Source organism: Phocoena phocoena, chromosome 3 (assembly GCF_963924675.1).
Source record: "Phocoena phocoena chromosome 3, mPhoPho1.1, whole genome shotgun sequence".
Taxonomy (NCBI): Eukaryota; Metazoa; Chordata; class Mammalia; order Artiodactyla; family Phocoenidae; genus Phocoena; species Phocoena phocoena.
Window position 1 is genome coordinate 56,126,527 of NC_089221.1, and position 25,041 is coordinate 56,151,567.

Sequence of the window (25,041 nt, forward strand, 5' to 3'; positions counted from 1 at the left end):
CAGTAGTTAAGAATCTGCCTGCCAATGCAGGGGACACAGGTTTGAGCCCTGGTCCGGGATGATCCCACATGCCGCGGAGCAACTAAGCCCGTGAGCCACAGCTACTGAGCCTGCGCTCTAGAACCCATGAGCCACAACTGCTGAGTCCTCATGCCGCAACTACTGAAGCCCATACACCTAGGGCCTGTGCTCTGCAACAAGAGAAGCCACCACAATGAGAAGCCAGCACACTGCAACAAGAGTAGCCCCCGCTCGCCACAACTAGAGAAAGACCGCGTGCAGCAACGAAGACCCAATGAAGCCAAAAATAAATAAATAAAATTTAAAAAAATTATAGAGAAAATCCTGGTTTGTTTTAGATTATAGAAATAAAAATGGTGATCTAATAATACTGTTAGTTCTGGCCTTAGTTTCCCTCATGGAACTCCACAGTATACTACAATAATGAAGGAAACTTTTTAACATTAGGAATCTTTCTGAATAGTATGTCTTTCTGAGTTCTGTTTGATTAGAAAACTCCTTAAAGCTTAAAATTCATTATGAAAATTAGATTCATTTTAAATACTTTTGAATGTATACATTTCACTTCATATTCTTTTTTATTTTCCTGAAAGTCATTTTGTTTTAACTGAAGCATTTAGTCCATTTATATTTAATGTGCCTACTGATACATTTTGGTTTAAATCTACCATCTTTGTGCTCTTTGTTTCAACTACTCCATCTTCATTTTTCTCTTCTTTCTTGACTTTTTTGTTTGTTTTTTAAAATTTACTTTAGGGCTTCCCTGGTGGCACAGTGGTTGAGAGTCCGCCTGCCGATGCAGGGGACGCAGGTTCGTGCCCCGGTCCGGGAAGATCCCACATGCCGCCGAGCGGCTGGGCCCGTGAGCCATGGCCGCTGAGCCTGCATGTCCGGAGCCTGTGCTCTGCAATGGGAGAGGCCACAACAGTGAGTGGCCTGTGTACCGCAAAAAAAAAACAAAAAACAAAACAAAACAAAACATTTATTTTATTTATTTTGGGCTGCGTTGGGTCTTCGTTGCTGTGTGCAGGCTTTCTCTAGTTGCAGTAAGTGGGGGCTAGTCTTCATTGCGGTACGCAGGCTTCTCATTGTGGTGGCTTCTCGTTGTGGAGCACGGGCTCTAGGTGCATAGACTTCAGTAGTTGTGACACACGGGTTCTAGAGTGCAGGCTTAGTAGTTGTGGTGCACGGGCTTAGTTGCTCTGCGGCATGTGGAATCTTCCTGGACCAGGGATCAAACCTGTGTCCCCTGCATTGGCAGGAGGATTCTTAACCACTGTACCACCAGGGAAGTCCCTCTTGCCCTTTTTTGGATTGCTTGTTTCCCACCATTCTTTGTTTTCCTAAACTAGTTTGGAAATTGTATACTCGATTTTTATTCTTTTAGAGGTTATTCTAGAAATTACAGTACACGTAATTCCTTAACTTGGGTCCTCTAGAAAGTAGAACCTCAGGCAAAGGTGAAAGTATTGTTGCTTTATTTGGGAGATGCAGATCTAGGGAAGTATGGTTAAGGAAAAAAAGGGAAAGTGAGACAAGGAGAAACAATATGTTATCACAGTGGCCAGGCTTGATAACAAACTGTGAAGAGTCATAGGAGTCTCCCAGCAAGTGTGTTCACTTAGAGTTTGGGACTTCTCCAGAAGGTTTCTAAAGAGAAGCTGCCCCTCTGCACAGTCTGTCGAAGGGAGGAGGGGAGGGTAATGCAATTTCCTAACTTCTTCCATTTCCCGCTAGCCAAGGCTTGCCACACAGGGCTGTGTCATCTGGTCCTTTGGTAACTGCTAAGGGAGCCAGCTGTCAGGCTCAGTGGTGTGGCGTTGCAGCCAACTCTGGAAGGTCAGATAGGCTTGGTGTAGTTCAGTTTGGACTCCAGCCCGCTCAGGAAGCTGGGCAAAGGCAGCAGCAGTGCAGAGGAGGAGGCGGGCAGCACCTTGGAAAGAAGGACGTGGCCAAGAGAATCTGAGGAAGCGCTGCTTCCAGTACTCCTTCATAACATCAAAACCTAAAGTTAACTTGTACATTTACCCTCCCCACGGATAACACATTTAACCTCACTTTCCTCCTTCCTCACTTATTTATTATTATTGTTGTACATTTAATTCTTTTGGTGTTTCACTAGACATTTATATTTGTTTTAATCAGTTAGTATTTATTAAGATTTAATCACATATTTACCACTTTCATGGCTCTTGATTTATTCTTACATCTCAGATCTGTTGAGGATCATTTTCCTTCGACCTGAAGTACATTCTTCAGAATATACTAGTGTTCAGAATATATAGTATGCTACCTGTTATGTAAGGAAGAAGGAAAAATAAGAATATATATTTGTCTTAGCAAAAAGAAACAGTGGAAAACAATAGAGAAAGTCTATGAAACCAGAAGTTGGTTCAACCAATTGACAAATATTTTGCTAAGTTGACCAAGAGAAAAAAAAAGAAGACTCAAATTACTAAGATCGAGTGAAAGAGGAGACATCACTATGGACCTTACAAAAATAAAGATTGTAGGGGAATACTACAAACAGCTGGGGAAAAGAGTGAATTTTAATGGGTATAGAGTTTCTTCTTCGAGTGATGAAAATGTTCTAAGATTGATTGTGGTGATGGCTGTTCAACTCTGTGAACATACTAAAAACCACTGAATTATGCACTTTGAATAAGTTACGTTACATGTACGTGAAGTATATCTCAAGAAAGCTGTCTTTGAAAAAAATGAGGGAATTCTCTAGCGGTCCAGTGGTTAAAACTCTGCGCTTCCATTGCAGGGGGTACGGGTTCGATCCCTGGTCGGGGAACTAAGATCCCACAAGCCGCACCACGTGGCCGAAAAAAAAATTTTTTTTTTTAAATAAAAAGAAACACTGGAAGAATACATAGGGAACTAATAAAAATGGTTGCCTGGGGTGGTGGTGTAGCACAGCGGAGAGTAAGAATTATTTTAAAATATTTTTATATAGTTAACAATTTGAAGCCCTGTGAATGAATTAAGTATTCAAAAATAATAAAACGTATGGAATCCTGGGAAGTTGTGGTGAGGGAGATGAAAGTAATGTAGCTAATGTTAGCTGTTAGTTGAGGGCCTGAAAGCAATCATGTTCATCAAATAAGGTAATAGAAAAAAAAAAAAAAAGGTAATAGGTATGGAACTGGAGGTTGGAGGGGAACGGTAATAAAATTTCTTTTTCATTTATTTGGATCATAGTGCAAACAATACATTTCCACCTATATGTGGCAATACGTGCACTGTTTCTGTTTGTTGTGACCTTGTTTGCCCTTGAGAATAACTGCAAGGTGAAGATTGCAGTAGTATCTGGAGGCTGAAGAAGAGAGATAAGTAGATTAAAAGCATGTAAGTCCTGTATTTAAGAAGCACAGGTAACCCACTGTATATTTGAGTACATGCCATAATCAAACACTAATGTATGTTGAAACAGTGCGGGAACAACAGGGCTTCTGCTGCTCGGAATGGCAGTAGGGAAGAGCTGTAAACGTTTTGTACGATTTCTCAATACTTTGTGAAATGCCTCATGTTTGTGGTCCTGTGTTCAGCTGTCTGTATCTCTGTAGTGATCGGCAAATTTATAACATGAAATAATTTCTTGAGTGGTGAGAAAGAAAGGGTACAACCAGCCCTTGGGAAGTGGGGTGGTAGAGTCCCATGATCTTTAGTAGGTGATAGAGTTTAGGCGAAAGGGCGAGAAGTTTGAGTCCCTGAGACCTATAGTAAGGAAGAAAAGGGCACAGGAGATTGTCATGCTTCTGGGAAGTAGCCTCAGGAGTGTCCTAATACCCCTTTTGGGTTCAGTTCTATAAGAATAGAAGAGTCATTCTTTTCTTTCCACATTTTCTAATTCTCTTCTTGGGAGACTGATGGGGTTCTTATGGGATTTAAATTCTTGATTTCATGTGACTAAATTGTTATTTGAGTCACACCTCAGGCCAGAGCCCTGGAAGTAATGCACAGTTTGTTCATTTATTCATTAATTCTCTCAACAAGCCTTGTACACCTGCTGTCTGTCTGATGAGACCCTAGCCGTCAGGATATAGACACCAAGAAGAAGACAGAAACCCTAACCTTGTGGCTCTGTGACCCTCCCAGTCTAAGAGGCAGACCTTTAAAGACGTCAGCATGGGGACTTCCCTGGCAGTCCAGTGGTTAAGACTCTGCACTTCCACTGCAGGGGCCATGGGTTCGATTCCTGGTTGGGGCACTAAGATCCCACATGCCGCGTGGCGTGGCTAAAAAATAAAAACAAAAAATTAATTAATTTAAAAAAAGAAGTGTGAAAGTGCTAATGATAAACCAAGTGCCTGGGAATGCAGAAGAGGGGCTGTAAAATGGGCTCAGATGCAAATTCAGATGCCTGAGGGGACCAGGCAAATACTTGAAAAGGGGCCAGGTAAATGCAAAGTGGTAGCATCTGGAAAGCACTGGTTCCATGTAAAGGAGGCAGCCTCTAGATGTTGGGCTCGGGTAGAAGAGAGATGTCGATTTCACCGTACACCTTTCTTTGTACCTTTTGAATTTTATACATGTGCATTTGTTACCTAGTCCAAAAGAAAAACGTTTTTTCAAAGGAGGTAACTATTACTCAGTCACAGCCTATTTTTTCTTTCTGAGAATGTAGTTTCCCTCGGGCAGTATATTTTGATATTTAAACAGAAACTGAAAAACTGGATTTTTAAGTGAATTCTCCTAAGTTTTAAATGTTGATGTCTAATTTTTTTAAAACCACACAGGCTAAATAAAACTTGCTTGCAGGCCGCCAATTAACGCACTTTGGCCTGGCCAGTCTCGTCTCTGTCCCTTATTAGGGCAGAATCTTTTAACGTTTAGGTGTCAGGCTTTTCTGGGATATACCCGTTTTAGGGGATAATTCAATTTGGATTTTAGGTATTTAAAATCGATTCTTTAGAGGAAGAGGGAACTTTTAAGGATCTCTGGAATCGGTGATTCTAAGGGTGGTGTCTGGATCAGTAGCATCAGCAGCGTCATCGGGAACCTGTTAGAAATGCATATTCTTGGGCCCCATCACAGGCCTATTGAATCAGAGACTCTGGGAGTAGGCTTAGCAATCTGTGTTTTAACAAGTCCTCCAGGTGACTGTAATAAATGCTAAAGTAGGAGAACCACTGCCTCTAATCATATTACAGAGATACATAGATAACTTAAAAAACAGGTTCCTGGTCATAGAATTCTTCTGAACTTAAAAAAAAAATTAACTCAGGTAGCTTTACAGGAACCAAATCCCAAACCTGGAATTGATTTTTCATTTCTTTAGATTCTCCTTAAGAAGTTATTTGTATTAGAATTTTTTTTTTTTTTCAGTACGCGGGCCTCTCACTGTTGTGGCCTCTCCCGTTGCGGAGCACAGGCTCCAGACGCGCAGCCTCAGCGGCCATGGCTCACGGGCCCAGCCGCTCCGCGGCATGTGGGATCCTCCCGGACCAGGGCACGAACCCGTGTCCCCTGCATCGGCAGGCGGACTCTCAACCACTGCGCCACCAGGGAAGCCCCTCAAAATATTCAGATAATACAAATATCTACTTAGAAAATTCAAGAGGATTTACAATCATATATTAAAAGTAGACCAGGGACTTCCCTGGTGGTGCAGTGATTGAGAATCCCCTGCCAATGTAGGGGACACGGGTTCGAGCCCTGCCAGGAGGATTCCACGTGCCGCACAGCAACTGAGCCCATGCACCACAACTACTGAGCCCGCGTGCCTAGAGCCCGTGCTCTGCAACAACAGAAGGCACCGCAATGAGAAGCACGCGCACCACAACGAAGAGTAGGAGCTGCTCGTCACAACTAGAGAAAGCCCGTGTGCAGCAACGAAGACACAATGCAGCCAAAAATAGAGATAAAATACATTTATATTTTAAAAAGTAGATCAGAAAGAGTCCTATACATCATCAATAAACATTTAGAAAATAGAATAGTAAAAAAAAAAAATTCACAACGGCAACAAAATCTACAGGGTGCTACAGTAACTGTAATGTGCCTTGGACACAGATGTACATAACATCATAGATGAAAAGTAAGGTTGATTGGGCAAAATTTTACAGGCAGAACAGTCAGCAGTGCAGAGAGGTTCCCTTGACCTCTGAACTTCCTGTAAAAAGAATTGCTGGTCTAGGAGCAGCTGGATGTACCGGGGAAAGTGTTTCAAAAAAACACTGTCCTTGTTATATGTGTTAATACAAAAGTTAGGAGGGGTCAGCTATTTAACAATGGTTGCTTCTTGGCTGGGTAAAGGGCCCTGTTGGACCAGAGCTTGGCTAGAGGAGTTCACATGCCGATGAGGCTGGTAACAGCTTGAAGACTTGCTAACTCAGCAATTGGCTAAACTACCAAAACGGAGAGAGCATGAGCTTTCTGGGACACCTGGGTTTGCCTTTCCTTAATGTCTAGCCTTTATAGCAGCCAAACACAGTGGTTCAAAGTGCAGACTCTGTTGCCAGACTGTCTGGTTAATCTGAACCCCTTTGTGCCTGGGTTTTCTCATCCGTAAATTGTAGGTAATAAAAATAGCTACTTCATTTGGACTGTTAAAGGGATTAAATGGACATATCTAAGGTTTTGAGAACTGTGCCTGGCAAGTAGTAGGCTCTGAGCAAAATTTAGTTATTGTTGGTAATAATTACACAATATTATTGAAATGATTTTTAAAACTATAAACCCAGAAAAATTAAGGAAGCAGGAGGGGACCATCAGCATACAGAATATTTTAACAAATTTTTGGAAGGTGGAAACTCAAATGGAATGGTAGTAACCAGTGAAACAGACCAAAGGAGCCCACAGCCTGAATACACATGTAACCCCTGGGAGACTCTGTACTTTGTACAGAACCCTGGAGCAGCTGGGGGCCCAGAAAGCCAGGTTGAAGGCGGACAGGAATGATGGGAAGGGCTGAAAATCAAGAGACTAAATTAAAGTCTCTGCATGAGGCAATTGACTCCATCCACCCCACCATCAGACTATTTAATATGCAGGTGTTATTAACACTGAGGCAAAAAATTAGTGGATTCTTCTCTTCTAAAAAAATGGAATAAACTGTTTCAGCTGACTTAGAGGAGCTAGGGTGGGCCCTGGGCATCCCAAAACGAAGAATACTTCAAGAACTGGCCATTCTGTGCTCAAGGAACACACCAAGTGAGCTTTCAGCTACTAGCTCTGACTTTACAGCTAACTTGAAATCATTTTCTGAGGTGTTTCTTTGACATTGAGGGCTTCTCCAGGGTAAATCTTGGCTCCCCAATCTGTTCTCCGTAAAGTAAAGGGCTTAGGTTCAGGTCACACTCATGTGGCTTTTCATCAGAATTTTTGGCCATAATTTTGATCAGTCAGTTTTGAAATCGCCTAATTTTCAAACATGAATTGAAAACCAAGGATCAGTACACATTTGAGGAAAGCTGGTAATGTGAAAAATGAACAAAAAGGTAAATGGTAATTAGCCTTGGAGGAAACAGATCATTCAGGAGGCAGGTGAACTTTATTTGTATTAGTACTGATAAAGATAATGTGTCTATCGGGACCCACAAAATGGGGGCTGCCTCAGTGGCCCGACCCAAGTCACAAATCTAAACCCAAGTCAGCCTGCACTTACAGGAAACACCTGTCAAGGAAACCCAATATAAACCAATCACAATCCCCCAACTCAGCTTTACCTAGTTTGCCTGACCTGCTAGATGTATAATGAATCCCTGACCTCTTAGCCAATCATGCCTCTTTATAAAACCCACTCTTTCCCCCCATCCCTCTGGAGGAGTGCTGTGAGACAGTGTGCTCCCCCCAGTCTATGGATTGCTTTCCCTTGACTGAAGGACAACAAACTCATTATTAAGTTGTTTTAATTTTGTCATTTGACAGTATAGGAGAGGTTCATAAAAGATTGCGTTGGCTAAAAAAATCAGATCTTGTGAAAATAAGAAACAGACAACAAGAAAGAGCTGTGGGAAATTGAAAATATAATTGCTGAACTTAATAATTACCATTGGTGGGACTTCCCTGGTGGCCCGGTAGTTAAGACTCCACGCTCCCAATGCAGGGTGTCCAGGTTCCATCCATGGTCAGGAAACTAGATCCTGCATGCCGCAACTAAGATCCCGCGTGCCCCAACTGAAAGATCCCGCGTGCCGCAACTAAGACCCGGTGCAGCCAAATAAATAAATATTAGAAAAAGAATTTTTATTGGAAAGTTGGAAGATAATGAAGAGGAAACCTCCCAGAAAGTAAAGCCAAAGCACGGGAGAATATGTGAGCAAAAAAAAAAAAAGATACGAACTTCAGTGATAAATTCCCATCTGAATAATGGGAATACCAGAAAGAGGGAAAAGAGGAGAGTAGGCAGTAGGGAATTACCAAAGAAATTATAGAAGATAATTTCCCAGGGCTGATGGGAGGCCCACACGTTCAGCTTGAAACAAGTCCACTGGGTCCATTGAATGTAGAAAGACCCACACTGAGACACGATAACTTTGAAATTTTATAACCCACGGATAAGAGAGAAAACCCTAAAAGATACCAGAAAGATAGAAACTGCCGTCAAAGAAATAAGACTTATACTAGCACCAGAAACGTTAACCAATCTTAAATTATTTAGAATAAAACACTTCTGCTATGGGACTTGGTAGGTTTTGTGAGACCTTTTGGTTCCTGACTAAGCCCTGCTGACTCAGCACCCTAGACCATTTACTGGTGATTTCTCAGAAAACTGCAACTTGTTTTGAGTTTCAGTTCCTCAAATATGTTCTCACTGCTTCCCACTAAAAGACAAAGAGAGCATTCGTATTTACACTACGCATTCTCCTTCCATTTGACCGGGGCTCTGGATAAACCTCTAGGTAAGTAAATTACCATCTCTGGCAAAAGTGCTTTTCTTCCACACCTAAACTTATGACCCTCTTATTTCTCTTACTCTTGTTTCTCTCTTTGGAGGCAAGAGGACAGGCACTGGAGTCATACAGGTGTGGATTTAAATCCTTTGCACGACACAGCAGCATCACTGGTACTCATAGCACTTGTAATTAATGAGCATGAAACCTGGAGAGGGCCTTGGAGATCTTCTCTCCTCCTGGAAGTGGCCCAGATACCAGCAAAACTGACGACTGAACTTTGCTGTAGAAGTGCAGGATTGATTCCAGCTGGTTTGTTGCCACCCTGTGCTTATTTATCTCCAGGGAGGCCTGGAGCCATGGTGTTGTCTGTTGGCCAAACCTAAATGAAACATACTAACTAGCGATGAATGTAGCCCTGTGCTAGGATCTGAGAGACCAGGGGGCAGCCCGTACCAGCTTGTTTGAGACTGGTCAGGCAGCCTAATTTGGGCCACGTGACTGGAGCGGCATAAAAGACCCCTCCTCAGGTGACAGTGTGGTTTCCCTGAGACCAAGGTACCTTGCACATATCTAGGTAGTTCATTACCTAAAATGAAGCATGTCCTGAACAACAGAGAAAGGGTCCTAGAAACTGGGGCTGGAGTCTGAGACCTCTCTGATGTTTGCCTGTATTTTTGTACCTTACCCTCTACCTTTATTAAATTCTGAAGTAAGTATACTGTGTAGAGGCTTGTGAGTTTTTTCAGTTATCTGTATACCCTGTATACTTGCTGAAGTTGGCAGTGTGAATGGGATAATGGGAACAATTTTTTTTAAATTTATTTATTATTTATTTACTTATTTTGGCTGTACCGGGTCTTAGTTGCAGCATGTGGGATCCTTTTTTTTTTAGTTGTGGTATGCGGACTTAGTTGGAGCATGCATGAGGGATCTAGTTCCCCGAACAGGGATGGAACCTGGGCCCCCTGCATTGGGAGGGTGGAGTCTCACCCACTGGACTACCAGGGAAGTCCTGGGAACAGTTTTTGACTTAATTTAAATGCTGGCTCCGGCTTTGTTTAGGAGAAAAAAAGATGAAAAGTGGGAGAAAGACGTAGAACCACTGATGCCAGGTTGGCTGTTGAGGCCATCCTTGTTTGAATTTGCCCTAGTACTATAATTATTCATGGGAAGAAAAGCACAGCAATGAAATATTTTTTTTGCTATTTTTAAAAAATTTATTGAAGTATAGTCGATTCACAATGTTTCAGGTGTACAGCACAGTGATTCACTTATATATATATCTTTTTTTTAAGATTCTTTTCCCATTATAGGTTATTACAAGATATTGAATATAGTTTCCTGTGCTATAGAGTAGATCCTTGTTGTTTATCTATTTTATATGTAGTAATGGGTATCTGTTAATCCCAAATTCCCAATTTATCCCTCCCCCGCCCCCAGCAATGGAATTTAAAGGTGATAGACCCAGAGCCAGAAGAACCAGCTAGATGGGTTAAAACAGAAATAAGGACAGAGGGAAAGTCAGCCAAGAACAGTGAGGCAAATAAGGAAGGCCTCAGCAGCCAGCCTGGCATCCCTGGTTCTAAATCTCTTTCCCACTTTTCATGGTTTGGGCTGTTTTGGCAAAAATGAAAGTACTAAGAAAGAGCCCTAGGCTGCCAAGTCCACCAAGCTTTGGCCGGTTCCTTCTGTAAAGGGAAGGAACATGATACCAGAGGGAGAATTGGGCAGATATTTCTTTTGTTTGGAATGTGACCCTCATCTCATATCCACTAAAGGGACTCTATGGGAGAGGGCATGAAGAGACAACTGAAATGAAGGAACTCTTCAGTCAAAAAGCCAAGTAACCTTGTGGACCGATAGAGCTTCCTGAGGAACCATTGCTGAAATGTACTGAACATATTAGTGACAAAGGAGCTCTTTTCCTTGCATTAGGTACTGCCAAATGAAGGGCATGCTTGGGCTTAATCAAGATCTTCAGTTAGCTGCAACTGTTGCGGAAATGTGGGTAGATGGGCAAATTCTAAATCAGCTGAGCTGGATTAAGGCGGGGCACATAGAGCAAAGCTGGTAGAGTGGAAATATCCAACTCCACCTGTAGGTATTAAATGGAATACCTTGTTGATTCTTGAAATGTTGAGAATGCAAGCACGCATCTTTGAACTTGTTGTATGATGATATGGGTATCCCCTATTTTATGCCTTTAACTTAAGTGACAATTGGTGCTCTGATAAGGGGGCCTCCAACTGTTTGGACTCCATAGGTGACCTTACTGTTGAGGGCAGGATAAAGGTCTGCTGTCACAGACCTACTAGCATATTTGCTCTGAATTGGGCTAAATGATGAGCAGAAGATCAATGTTATTCAGAAGAAAAAACAGAAAGAATAAAGGGTTGAAACAAACCTCAGGACTAGTAAACCAGGTGGCGATGTTCACGAACATTTTCTTCCCCTTTTCAGAAAATGGCCGCCCAGGAGGAAGCCCCTGACGAGAGGATTTCCCAGTTTGATTATGCTTTGCTCCCGGAGCTGTCTGGTCTTCTAGGCATAGATATGCTTCAATATGTAAAGGAACTAGAAAAAGAGCAGCAGAAAGAACGAGAAAAAATGCAAAAAGGCTTTAATTCCCAAATGCGTAGTGAAGCAAAAAGGTTAAAGACTTTTGTGACCTATGAGGCCTACAGTGCATGGACACCCCAGGAGATGGCAGCGGCTGGGTTTTATTTCACTGACATAAAATCTGGGGTTCAGTGCTTCTGCTGTAGCTTAATCCTCTTTGGTACCAGCCTCCAGAGACTCCCCATGGAAGACCATAAGAAGTTCCATCCGGATTGTGAGTTCCTTTTGGGCAAAGATGTTGGTAACATTGCCAAGTATGATATAAGAGTAAAGAATCCAGAGAACAAGTTGAGGAGGGACGACAAAGCAAGATACCAAGAAGAGAAGGCCAGACTCAAATCCTACAAGAAATGGCCATTTTATGCCCAAGGGACAGCCCCAAGGGAACTCTCAGCTGCTGGCTTTGTCTTTACAGGTAGTTTGAAGTCATTTTCTGAAATATTTTGCTGGAATTAAGTTTAGGTTCCATATTTCAGTTGCAATATTGTAAATCTTTCCTCACTTGGTCAATGTGTTATATTAGGTATAAGGTCTCTTTTATTAAAATTCAACTTCAGTAATTTCACTTTAGCTTTATTTTATGTGTAGTACATGTCAATTTACCAAAAATATATAAAAAATAAGATAGTGACTTTTCCTAAAACTTTGGACCTTAGACAATACTTGACTGGATTTCTAAGGCCCCGAAAATAAGCTGTGAGGTCAGCCTGACCCCAGTCTCCTTCTCACCCATCCTCCTTTTGCTGCTCTGAAATGATCTTTCTTTGATTCTTTTAATTGCAGCAGTATTGTAGGGTTTTTGTTTTTGTTTTAACCTTAAAGCTAACTCTAACATATAGGGCAAGTTGCATTTCAGAAAATGATACTGTGTTTGAATTATCCTAGCCGCGCCATAAATGTTATGACAGATCTGAGTGAGAATTGTGATAACAAAAACAGCTATCATTCACTGAGTACCTACTTGATGCTAGGCATGGATTAAGCACTAATACTAATCTGACAAACTTGCCCTTTCCCCCCATTTCACGGTTGACTTCATTGAGGCTCAAAGAGTTTAAGAAATGTGCCTGAGGATAACCAACATGGACCTACTGTATAGCACAGGGAACTCTGCTCAATGTTATGGGGCAGGCTGGATGGCAGGGGAGTTTGGGGGACAAAGGATACATTCCTATGTATGGCTGAGTCCCTTTGCTGTGCACCTGAAACTATCGAACATTGTTAATCGGCTGTACTCCAATACAAAATAAAAAGTTTAAAAAAAAAGAAACAAAATATTTCAATTCATCTCAGGTACACTGCATAGTGCTTGGCACACAGTGTATGTTGGATATATCAAATGTTAATTGTTACTATTGTTAATTAATTAATAGCAGAAGCTGAAGAAATTCACCTTGATGGTGTTACCCAAGTTGGACCCAAGAAGAAAATTTAAGAGATTTCCGGTATAGAATTCCCCAGATGTCACAGTGTGCTTATCACTTATTTCTTCAAGATGTTATAGTTAATGTCCTAATTGACATAGAGACTGAAGCAGAGTAAAACGCAGAAAAAAACGGATCTTTCTGTCGTGTTCAAAAAAGTTGGAGTCTGTAGTTTGATTGTCATTTGCCTACCAGTTTGTGTACCATTTACATCTCAAAATGCCTTAAACCTCAAGTAAGTTTTCTTCTTAGTTTTGAAAGCTAGTGTGTTGATCCCTTTGTAGTTCCCCTAAAAACAGTTGTCAGAAAAGAAAAATATACTTGTCAAATACAAATGTCAAATGTGAAGGAAAAAGAAAAGAAACGTGCCTAAGTTTCCACTGAAATTTCATAGCAAAGCTACAGCGTAGGCCTTCTAACTGCGCTTTACTTCGTGAGCGCGGGGGATTCCTCTGCTTCCCCACTCCTTCAGTGAGCATACTGAGCCCAACAGCGTAGAGCTCTGTGTGTGCCACATCTGAGAGGTGGGGTCCCAGGCTTCGGAAACGGTCACTTAGGGCAGCGGGGCTGTGGATGAGGATTCAGCCAGATGAGAGTGTGAGTGGGCAGATGGGATGGAGCGTGTCTCATTCATGCACAGAGCAGTCAACTTCTGGAGACACCCCTTCTGGACCATTCCATGGTGCTGTTGCCGGGCAATCTAAGTGTCTTCCTTCATATGCAGGTAAACGTGACACTGTACAGTGCTTTTCCTGTGGTGGCTGTTTAGGAAATTGGGAAGATGATGATGACCCCTGGAAGGAACATGCCAAGTGGTTCCCCAAGTAAGTAGATAAATATTTTTTGCTGGTAATTTTTTTTTAAGACAAAACAAAACAAAACTAAAGGCAAGAGTCCCCTTCCCAGAGTAGAACCTTCAGTTTTGATCTTTCTCTCTCCTAAACTGGAACACTCCAGGATTTATTCAAGCAAGAAAGCCCTGATGATATCGTGAAAATTTTTAATTATATAATTTCAAAATAGTTTCTTACTGTCTTATTATCCAAAATACTAAGATATGTTTTGCCAAGTATAAGTTTCAGGATCTGCCTTAATAAACAGGAATAATTTGCATAGGGATGATATAAACTGGTACATAAAGGAAGTTGGAAAGTAAGACAATGTTTAAAACATTATTACAAGTGGTTTCATGCACTGCTGAATATATACCAAATGAAAACGTTGTATTTCAAAAACTCAGTAAGAGTTTTGATTATTACAATGGTCTTGAGTTCTCTGCTTAGAAAATGAAGTGCTTTTAAAAATTATTTCTAATGTTACGTTTACTGGTATTTTCTACGTGGCTCTGTATCTACCAAATACAGATTCATTCCTTTAACAATTTTTAAAACTTTCATTTTGGAAAATTTCATATACAAGTAGAGAGAACACTTATCAACACATGGCCAAATCATATGTCATCCATCTCTCACCCACTCCTTCCCCAGAAATAAAAATAACCAAATTATTTTAAAGCAAATCCCAGACATCATATAATGTCACTTGTTGGTATTTTAGTATATAACTCTAAAATATAAAAATATTTTAAAGAAACATAACCACAGTATCATTCTGTCTTCTAAAGAGGATTAACAGTAATTCCTCAATAACATCAAATATCTGAGACAGTGTTCAAATGTCCACATCCCCCCACCTCACTTTCTCTTTGCCATTGGTTGATTTGAATCAGGATCCAAACAAGGTCCATACATTACATTTAGTTGATATATCTCAAGATTTTTAATTTACAGATTTCTTCCTCCCTGACTTTTTCTTGTCACTTACTCATGAAAGGAGCCATGTAGTCTGTCCTGTAAAATTGCCTACACTCTGTGTTTGGCTGAATGTTTCTGTGGTGTCATTTAACATGTTTCTCTACTTCCTGTATTTCCTATAATCTAATCATTGGATCTAGCAGTGTGCTTCGGCTCATAGTTTATTTCTTTAACATATTTGTCGTACACCTACCACATGCAAAGAAGTTTCTGGTTGGATCGTAGGTCCAACCAGACCTACGATAAGTCATCTTTCACATGGACAGCCATGCTCACAAAAATGGAAGTATGTCTGATATGTTAAGTGAAAAAAGCAGTATGCAAAATAATGTGTAGTATAAGCCTTTAAAACCATTCAACCTATATATGGACTTGTTTGAAATATATATAGAAAAAGTTAAGAAAATATACAAACCAAACAATCGAACTCTTGAGGTTTGGGTTTGTCAGGAGATGAGGTGGAGAGGGATTTTCATATTTTGCTTTGTTCACTTCTATCTTGTTTAAATTCTGGGAAACAAATGTGTATTTCTTTTATGGTTGAAAAGAAAGTGAGGGGGTGGGAGGGAGGAAGGGAACAAAGGAGAGAAGGAAGAGGGGAAGAGAGAGAGATGGAGAGGGAGATTGGAAAGGGAGGGAAGCTCTTCCTGACAAGCAGATGAGACAGTTATAGGGATACAGGAAGCCAGATGGTTAAATACTTTGTCATTCTGGTTCCTTGACCAATCAAGAATAGACACCCAGCCAATCATACTGAGTGTTGGCAGTGAACCACATGGGTGTGTGCCGAGTGAATATCAGCCCTGGCTCTTGGGCACCTGGCGTAGCTGTAGCCTCAGCCAATGCTTCACTTATTCTCATGGCCACAATGCTTAGTGTCACTGGGTTATACACTGGACAACTCCCAGCAGCACCATTCACATCAACCATCATGTGATGGTCTAACACCAACAAGAGTTGCACATCCTGTCTTGGGTGGCCCTGGTGCACCTTCTCTGACGTAGGACTGAGGGAAAGGTGAGAAGCATAGGGAGAATATGTGAGTCCAGCACTCATCTCCAGAGGTGGAAGGAGCTAAGGTCTGCTGCTATCAATACAAAGGGCAGGGCAGAGTGCAGAGGCTCGCAGATACACAGAGCCGGCCACTTGGTGACCCTCATTATTGACCCTCTGAGTCTCGTGTGTAAAAATGAAAATGATAATCCATAGCTGGTAGGGTTGTTATAAGGGTGATAAGTAAAGTATATGGAGCAAATGCCTTGTAAAAACTCCCGTGTATTCCATGACCGTTTCACCTTCCACCTGTTTGTCATCATGAGCATATGCTTAACCAATACATTTCAGAGCTGGAATTAGAACTAAGAATTCCCCAGTTTCTTGTTGGTTGTGCTCTAACCTTAGCAGTTCGGGCATCAATTTTGGCTTTGTTTGCTGCTTTTATAAACTATGGACACAATATCTGAGTCTACTCCTACTCATTAAAACGTAGTACCCAGTGTACTAAATAATTGTAAATAAATAAAATAAGCTGATCTTTATTGTATTTTTTAAAACATTATATATATATATTTGTAATTTATTTGTTATTTATTTTATTTTTGGCTGTGTTGGGTCTTTGTTGCAGTGCACGGGCTTCTCATTGCAGTGACTTCTCTTGCTGCGGAGCACGGGCTCTAGAGCGCAGACTCATTAGTTGTAGCTCGCGGGCTCTAGAGCACAGGCTTTAGTAGTTGTGGCACATGGGCTCAGTAGTTGTGGCTTGCGGGCTTAGTTGCTCCACGGCATGTGGGATCCTCATGGATCAGGGCTCGAACCCGTGTCCCCTGCATTGGTAGGCGGATTCTTAACCACTGTGCCACCAGGGAAGCCCTTTGTTGTATTTTTTTAAAGAAGTAGTGTCTATCGAGCACCTTCTCAATCCACACTAAGCATGTGGGGAGGGCCCCGTCCGTCATGTGCTATGTGGATTGTGTACGAATTTGGGTTGCGTACAGGTTTGGGGCACTCCTCGGAAGGATCTGCACATCTAAAACCTAGGGACCTTAGCTACCCAGAGTGGTGGCCCTAGAACAATATATGATTCACCTAGTGGAGTTCACTTTCTCATGTCTGTATAAGAGAACAGTGGCAAGATTGATCACTTCCCATTAGTGGCAGAACTGGGACTAACATTCTGGCCTCCTGACTCTCAGCCCTCATGTTACTATAAATCACTAGAAAGGAAACTTAAATTTGAATGAGAGAGATTTTTTTAAAGTTAACTTAAAAATTGCTTCTGGGGCTTCCCTGGTGGTGCAGTGGTTGAGAGTCTGCCTGCCAATGCAGGGGACACGAGTTCTTGTCCCGGTCCAGGAAGATCCCACATGCTGCGGAGCGGCTGGGCCTGTGAGCCATGGTCACTGAGCCAGCGCCTCCAGAGCCTGTGCTCGGCAACGGGAGAGGCCACAACAGTGAGAGGCCCGCATACCACAAAAAAAAAAAAAAAAAATTGCTTCTGTTTTGTGGAAAGGAATGTTTTGTTTTGGTTTTTTAAATTAATTTATTTATTTTTGCTGTGTTGGGTCTTCGTTTCTGTGCGAGGGCTTTCTCTAGTTGTGGCAAGCCGGGGCTACTCTTCATCGCGGTGTGCAGGCCTCTCACTATCGCAGTCTTTCTTGTTGCGGAGCACATGCTCCAGACATGCAGGCTCAGTAGTTGTGGCTCACGGGCCTAGTTGCTCCGCGGCATGTGGGATCCTCCCAGACCAGGGCTTGAACCCGTGTCCCCTGCTCCCCTGCATTAGCAGGCAGATTCTCAACCACTGCACCACCAGGGAAGCCCAGGAATGTGTTTTTAAAATGTATTCCATATACTCTTTTTAAAAAATTCAATTTATTAATTTCCATTGTATTTTTTTTACAGAGTAGTGATATATGTTTTTCAGTGGATGAAATTTATTATTGTTTGTTATCCTTGCTGCCAGTAACTTTTATTTAACCACAGGAACTAGATATAGTCACCATAGTTGAATTTAACAAAGAAAACCCCCTCCAGTCTATATATTACTGTAAATCTGTCTCTTTGATTGAATTATATTTTGTTTCAAGAGAGAAGATAATCTGAAGATTTAGTTTTAAATTATTACACATGTTGTTAGTGGAAATAATAATTATATGAGAATAATGATAATTGTCATAAGTTTCGGGGTAAATTTTTTGACAGTTTTATCAAAGTAAAATAAAATTGAGCAATTTAAAGCATACAATGCAGTAAGTTTTAACAAATGTCCATTGTGTCACTGCAGTTATATAAAGATACAGGACATCTCTATTACAGTATCAGGATAAATTTTAATTCTGTTTATTAATTATAGATGTGAATTTCTTCAAAGTAAGAAATCCTCAGAGGAAATTACCCAGTATATTCAAAGCTACAAGGGATTTGTTGGCGTCACGGTAATTTATAACAACAAATTTTTTCTCAAGTTGGCTTTTGAGTACCTATTATCTGAATGAGAAGGGGGCAGCATCACTCTTTTGTCATGGGCTCTCCTTCTTTCTTCCCTTATTTCATTCTCCTACCTCCCATTGGGCAGATTGAAGAAAAGCATGTTCTCTTGGTCAACTAGAGCCCTTAGAATTTTTTTTCAGGGCTGCCTTTTGATTGGTCTGTCTGCCTTCCTGGTAGTCTTACCCTCTTTGACTGAGGTCACCTCCCCTAGCTTCCCTCGGCCACCCCCATCTGAGTGCCCGCATGAGACATTCAGACCACTGCACACTACCCACAGTGGGCCTCAGAGCTGGTTACTTTATGCTCTATCGTGAAGGCTCCCCTAGTGACAGGTGATGGGAAAACCCAGCTTAAATTGCTTATGCAAAAAGAGCGAATTTATTGGCTAACATGACTCAGATGAGAACCCTGCAGAAAACATGGCCTGAAAGTGGGGGAGGAGTGTTGCTTCAGATAGCAATCTGGGTGCAGTTTTCAGAGAAGAATCAGTTACTCAATACCTAACCACCCTTCTGAATCCAGTTTCCTTCCTATATCTCATACTTCTCATTGGTCAAAGGACCTCTGTGATATCTTGTTGTAACTTAGCTTTTGAGTTGGATCTCTGGAAAAACCGACCCGGAGACGGCTTCCTGTTGAGTATAAGTAAACATTCACAGTATTTTTTTTCTTCCCTTTACACTGCATAAAAAATTACAACATTAATAGAAATACTAATTAAAGGAATAATTCTCTAACAACACTGACACTCAATCCAATGAAACTCTTCATTTGGGGGCAGGGTTAGAGGAGGGAGTTCTTTTAATTTTTATTCATAGATAGTTGTATGCTCCAAGTCGATAACTTGAATTTTTTAAAATTGAGGTATTGATGCACGATATTTGTTTCAGGTGTACAACACAATGATTCACAATTTTTAAAGGTTATACTCCATTTATAATTACTATAAAATATTGGATATGTTCCCTGTGCTGTACATTAGATACTTGTAGCTTATTTGTTTTATACATAGTCGTTTGTAGGATAACTTGAGTTTTAATTTTCTCCAGGGAGAACATTTCGTGAATTCCTGGGTCAAGAGAGATTTACCTATGGCTTCAGGTAAAGATTCAGACGTATTTCAAAAAGCTTTGCTTGTTTATTTCTTCTTTTGCTTTTTCTTTTTCAGCCTAATTTTTTTTTTAACCCCTCCATTTTCCTCCTCATTTTATGGTGCCATAGTAATTTTTTAAAAAACCATTTCATTAGAGTTTCTGGTCTCCTGGAGTGACTTAGTTTTTTAACATAAATGAGCATAGGGAAATATGTCAGGGTTGGGTCCTTGACTGAATTTCCCTTAAAACAATTAAGGTTTCTGGATAAAATGGTTTTGAAAACATTCTTAAATGGATCAGTGTCTGTTAAGAAATTGAATGTGAAATAATAGAAAATAAATATTGGTCTCTGCCCCTAGTTCCTGGCAGAGAGCTCCTAAAATCCACGTAATTTCCTAAGTGATAACATCACGAGGTGCATCTCTTGTTCTAATATTGGATCTTTGACGCTGTCCCTGACACAGGGCTCCTAAAACCTTGTAAACTCCTAAGTGATAAGAACACTGGGAGCGTTTTTGGTTTCCAATGAGGTGATTCTGGGTGAGCTCCTGGATGGCTTCTGGATGGGAGCTGGTCACTGGAAAGAGCAAGCCATGATTAGAAGTTTGAATTTTCAGCCCCACCCCCTATTCTTCAGAGCAGGAAGAGGGGTATAAATGGAGTTAATGATCGATCATGCCTGTGTGAGGAAGCCTCCATAAAAATCCCAGTAGTACAGGTTTCCAGGAGCCTTCAGGTATGTGAACACATCCACACTGGGAATGTGACACATTCCAACTCCATGAGGATAGAAGCTCCCAGATCTCACTCTACTAGCCAGTTCATCCGGCTATTCATCTGTACCCTTGATTATATCCTTTACTAAACAAACGTAAGTGTTTCTCTGAGTTCTGTGATCCACGCTAACAAATGAAATGGGGTAGGAGCAGTGTTATGGCATTGAGCCTTTAACCTGTAGGATCTGACACTACTAAGTAGACAGTGTTGGAACAGAGTTAAATTGTAGGACACCCAGCTGGTGTTGCAGAGAATTGTTTACTGGAAGAAAACCCCATACACCTTGTATCAAAAGTGTCGTGAATGTGATGGTAGTGTGAGAGTAAAGGAGACACACAGGAGGAAAAGACTGAGGTTTTTCCAGTACATTAAGTCATATTCCAGTTAAAACTCAAGTGACAGCAGGAATCCCGCGGCTAAGTGGAATAATGAAGCAAGCTTTCATCTTAAGGAATTTTGCAGTATCTAATTTTATTAACGTATTTAATAAACATAAGTTGGTTTTCAGATCTTCAAAGGGTGCAGAAGACAGGAACCAAACCCCAGGGCCAGCCCAGTGTGGAAAGTCTAATAGAAACCACTGCATAGAGTGGACACCCAAAGGGCAAGAAACAAATCTGCCTGCTCTTAAGGGAGCTGCAAGGAAAATTTGCCTTTCTCAAATCTGATACTAACTTGGGGTGGAAGGGAAGCTCCTCTAGCTTTTTCTTGCTTTATCCTGATGCTATATGGTGAAAAGATAATTAGAAAACATTTTATTATAAAAAATTTTGAATCTATATAGAAATAAGACAATAGTAAATCCCCACCATGCATCTACCACTCTGCTTCAACATGTGGTTGGTCTGGCCTTGCCAGTTTCTTCTTTTCTAATCCCCTCCTTCAATTATATTGAAGCAAATGCCAAACATATTATTCTGTCTGTAAATATGAAAGGATAATTCAAACACTGATACTTGCAATATCAAAGCTTGCCGGTCTCACCATATGCTTTTTATTCAAGTGTGTTGCAATGGCAGCATCTTTGCTAATGAAGAACTCCGACTGGTCTCTTTCAAGAACTGGCCCCAGGCATCCCCTGTGGGAGCTGCAGCTCTGGCCAAAGCAGGTTTTTTCTACATAGGTGAGTCAGCAGTTTGCCCCAAGCTCTTGCCTTGCTGCCCATTTAAACCCCACATACACTGCATGATCCTGGGCTCGTATTTAACTAAGCTCAACAATCCCTACTTCTTTTCATTATTCCTTTTTCTTTAAAAAAAAAAAAAAATTATTTATTTATTTAGGCTGTGCCGGGTCTTAGTTGCAGCGCATGGGATCTTCATTGTGGTGTGCGGGATCTTTCTTTTTAGTTGCAGCAGGTGGGCTCCTAGTTGCGGCATGTGGACTTCTTAGTTGTGGCATGTGAACTCTTAGTTGTGTCACGCGTGTGGGATCTAGTTCCCGTACCAGGGATTTAACCCGGGCCCCCTGCATTGGGAGCGCCGAGTCTTACCCACTGGACCACCAGGGAATTCCCTCATTATTCCTTATATATTCCTTTTCCTTTCTGTGTCAGATGGCCACACCTACCTATAAGAGGAGCTGGGACGTTTAACTTTTTTTCTGGGTAGCAATGTGCCCAGCTGAAAATTGGGGTTTCTGTTACTATGGAAGAATGAGAGATAACTAGGAGTGTGGATAGCAGTTTTTGCCACACACTCCTTGGAAGAGAAAGTAAGGAAGTTGCTTTTAATGATTCCTAAGCATGTAGAATCTTCCATCGGTTCATAGTATTCTCTCTTGGGCTGCTGGTCATCAGGGAGTTCCACTCTGTGATGCAGAAAGAGCAGGCAGGTTCCCCTCAGCTAAACCTCTGCCTGAGGTACAATAAGGTGAACGGATATTGTGTCCTTCCTGGGAACCTTGCTGGCCTTCTTCAGACCAAACACACATGCTAAGTTACAGTGGAGGTCCGTGTGGACCTTTTACAGAGGGTCAAGTCAAGAATACCACAGAGCAGTACAGAGTAGGGGAATGTAGTGTTCACTCAAACTGACATGTTCCATTGGTACAAAAAATCTTAATGCCTCACAGGCTTAAGCATTTGGAAAGGCGGCGTTCCACCCTTTCTTCCTGCTCTCTCCATTCTGTCTTCCTCTTGCCAGCCTTCCTCTAGGACCCTCTGTCCAGTGTCCTCACCCTCTTCCTTTTGAACCTCCTCCTCTCCCCACAAATCCTAGGCATCTCACCCTTTTGGGGTCTTGCAAGCTCTAGGACCTCCTATTTTTATCCAGACACAAAGGGAGGTTTTCCTCTGCTCTGGCTTTACAATGCCTACGGGAGTCCAAGAAGAGAAGGAAGATGATGGATGCTCCATTTCTAGTTCAATCTTTTGGTAGATCCAAATGCTAATTTCCTTCCAAAGAAACAGAGTCTCACATGAAGACTTGATCCTACTTCTAGGGGAATAAACCTAGCAATAATGTAGTAAGAGGCATTTGCTTCTTCACGAACTTAATTACATGAGAGTTGCTATATTTGATCATATATATTTTCCTGAGCTCCAGATATTTTCTTTCTGATTTATTCATTAAATAAATAACTTACTGAGTGCCTAGTAAGTCCTAGGCACTCTTCTAGGTCCATGAGATTCATTAGGGAGCAAAACAGGAAAAAATCTCTTCCTTCATGGAACTTCAATTCCACATTCTGATTTGCAAATCTCTTGCTCCATAGAATGAGGAGGGGACAGGGAGAGGGTGTTAATCAGTGCGTGGTACGTAGGAACATTGAATGTTACTTGTTCATGACCCCATTGGTGAGAGAAGAGCCCTAAGTAGAATATTTCCTCACTGGTGACCCGATTTGTGACTTTGTCACAAAATCTGATTGAAAGTGCAAGTAGGGTTTTGCTAATAAAGGCCTGGTAGTTATTATGTGTGTGTCACTCGACAAATATACTGGCCAGTGGCACTGATCAAATTTCCTTACTTCTAGGTAAAAGCGACATCGTCCAGTGTTTTTCCTGTGGGGGATATTTGTATAAGTTTGAGGAAGGTGATGACCCATTAGAAGAACACACCAAATATTTTCCCAAGTGAGTAGAATGAATGTTTAGTGTCTATGAATCTGGATGTATTGATACTTTAGCGATTTCCCCCTCATTTTACATTCTGATTAAGTCTTTGCCCACCTCTCTGATTCTTACGATGAAGGATGAGTCTTTCTCACTTTCATGTCCTTGCTTTCATGACCCCTTTCCCATCTAGCCTTCCTCTCACTATAGTCACAGCACAGTTTTGGTTCAATCATTATTTTCACATTACATGTTTACATTAGCATGACTTCATAAAGGCAGAGCCTAGTAATAAATAATTTACCTTCCCTCCCTGTACCACTTCCAATTTTTGTAGTAAGTAACAATTGTCTTATTAGTATGTTTGCTTAGTTTTTGAGGTGAAATTCACACGTAAACTATTTTAAAGTGTACAGTCCAGTGGCGTTTAGTACACGCACAAGGTTATGCCACCACCCCCTGCTGTCTGATTCCAAAACATTCTCATTATCCCAAAAGAGAGCTCTGTACCCATTAAGCAGTCATTCCCTGTCTCCCCAGTGCAACCTAGCTCCTTAGAGCTACCAGTCAGCTTTCTGTCTCTATAGACTTACTGTTCTGGATATTTCATGTAAATGGAAGCATGTAATATGATCTTTTGTATTTGGCTTCACTTAGCACAATGTTTTGAGGTTCATCCATCTTGTAGAATGTATCAGTACTTCATTCTTTTTTATGGCTGAGATATTTGTGTATATGTATATATATGTATGTATTTCAGTTTCTCCATCTCCTCGCCAACACTTGTTATTTTCCTTTTTAAAAAATATACCCATTTTCTTAGTCTTAAAATGTATTTAGCACCAGTTCATCTTCAAATTCTCCCAAATGTTTAAATCTTGCTGTCCGGTCATTCAAACTTGTAAGATAGAGCACCATTTTCATTTTCTTAAAGGAGTCTGTTGTGAAGTCTCTGACCTGCTTCAATATGAACTATTTGTCCTGTAGTCACCCTAGGATCCTGGGATCGTTCTTCACGGTCATCCTAGGGATTCCTATTGCCTCTCTCCTGTGTTGTAGCTCCTGTTTCCTGGATCTACTGTCACCCTCTTCTTGGTTTATTCACTCACTGTGGTGTTGTTTTGTTTTGTTTAATTGTGGAATTGGATTATGTCTTTTTCTTTTTTTAATTACTTTTTATCAGAGTATAGTTGCTTTACAATATTGTGTTAGTTTCTGCTGTACAGCAAAATGAATCAGCTATATATATATATATATATATATATATATCCCCTCTTTTTTGGATTTCCTTCCCATTTAGGTCACCACAGTGCATTAGATAGAGTTCCTTGTGCTACACAGTATGTTCTCATTAGTTCCTATTTTATACATAGTGTCAATAGTGTATGTGTGTCAATCCCAATCTCCCAATTCCTCCCACCACCCCCATTCCCCCTTGGTATCCATACATTTGTTCTCTGTGTCTTTCTCTGGATTCCACATATATGTATTAATACATGACATTTGTTTTTCTCTTTCTGACTTACTTCACTCTATTCATTCACTTCGGAACGCTCCTCCACAGTTCCCTGGGAAAGATTGCAGAAGCGATACATGTTTTTAGCTTCCATTTAATGCATATATCTGAATATTTATATATATTTTCTCACACTCATTTGGTAGTTTAGCTAGGTGTAGAATCCCGGGTTGGAAGTCATTCTAAGTTGAACAGGCATTGCTATATTTTCTAATAGCTTCCAATACTGCTGTTGAAATTCCATGTCTTTCTGATTCTTAATCCTTTCATTGCAAACTACTTTTTCCATCCTGGATGCATTTAGGATTTTCTGTTTGTTTCCAGTGTTCTAAAATTTCATGAATAAATGGCTACTTTTTAATATTTATTTTCTGTAGCTCTTTAAC

General features: G+C 41.0%; 1 protein-coding gene across 1 annotated transcript in view; it reads left to right on the plus strand.

Annotated features, from left to right (window-relative positions):
• Positions 1-8,742: 8,742 nt before the first annotated feature.
• NAIP (NLR family apoptosis inhibitory protein) overlaps positions 8,743-25,041 on the plus strand; it is a 34,223-nt gene continuing 17,924 nt past the window's right edge. The window contains exons 1-7 of the mRNA XM_065874331.1: positions 8,743-8,873; positions 11,328-11,901; positions 13,635-13,734; positions 18,077-18,158; positions 19,263-19,314; positions 21,088-21,207; positions 23,061-23,160. Of these exons, the coding sequence (XP_065730403.1) occupies positions 11,331-11,901; positions 13,635-13,734; positions 18,077-18,158; positions 19,263-19,314; positions 21,088-21,207; positions 23,061-23,160 (1,025 nt within the window). The 5' untranslated portion in view covers positions 8,743-8,873; positions 11,328-11,330. The remainder of the gene's footprint in view (positions 8,874-11,327; positions 11,902-13,634; positions 13,735-18,076; positions 18,159-19,262; positions 19,315-21,087; positions 21,208-23,060; positions 23,161-25,041) is intronic.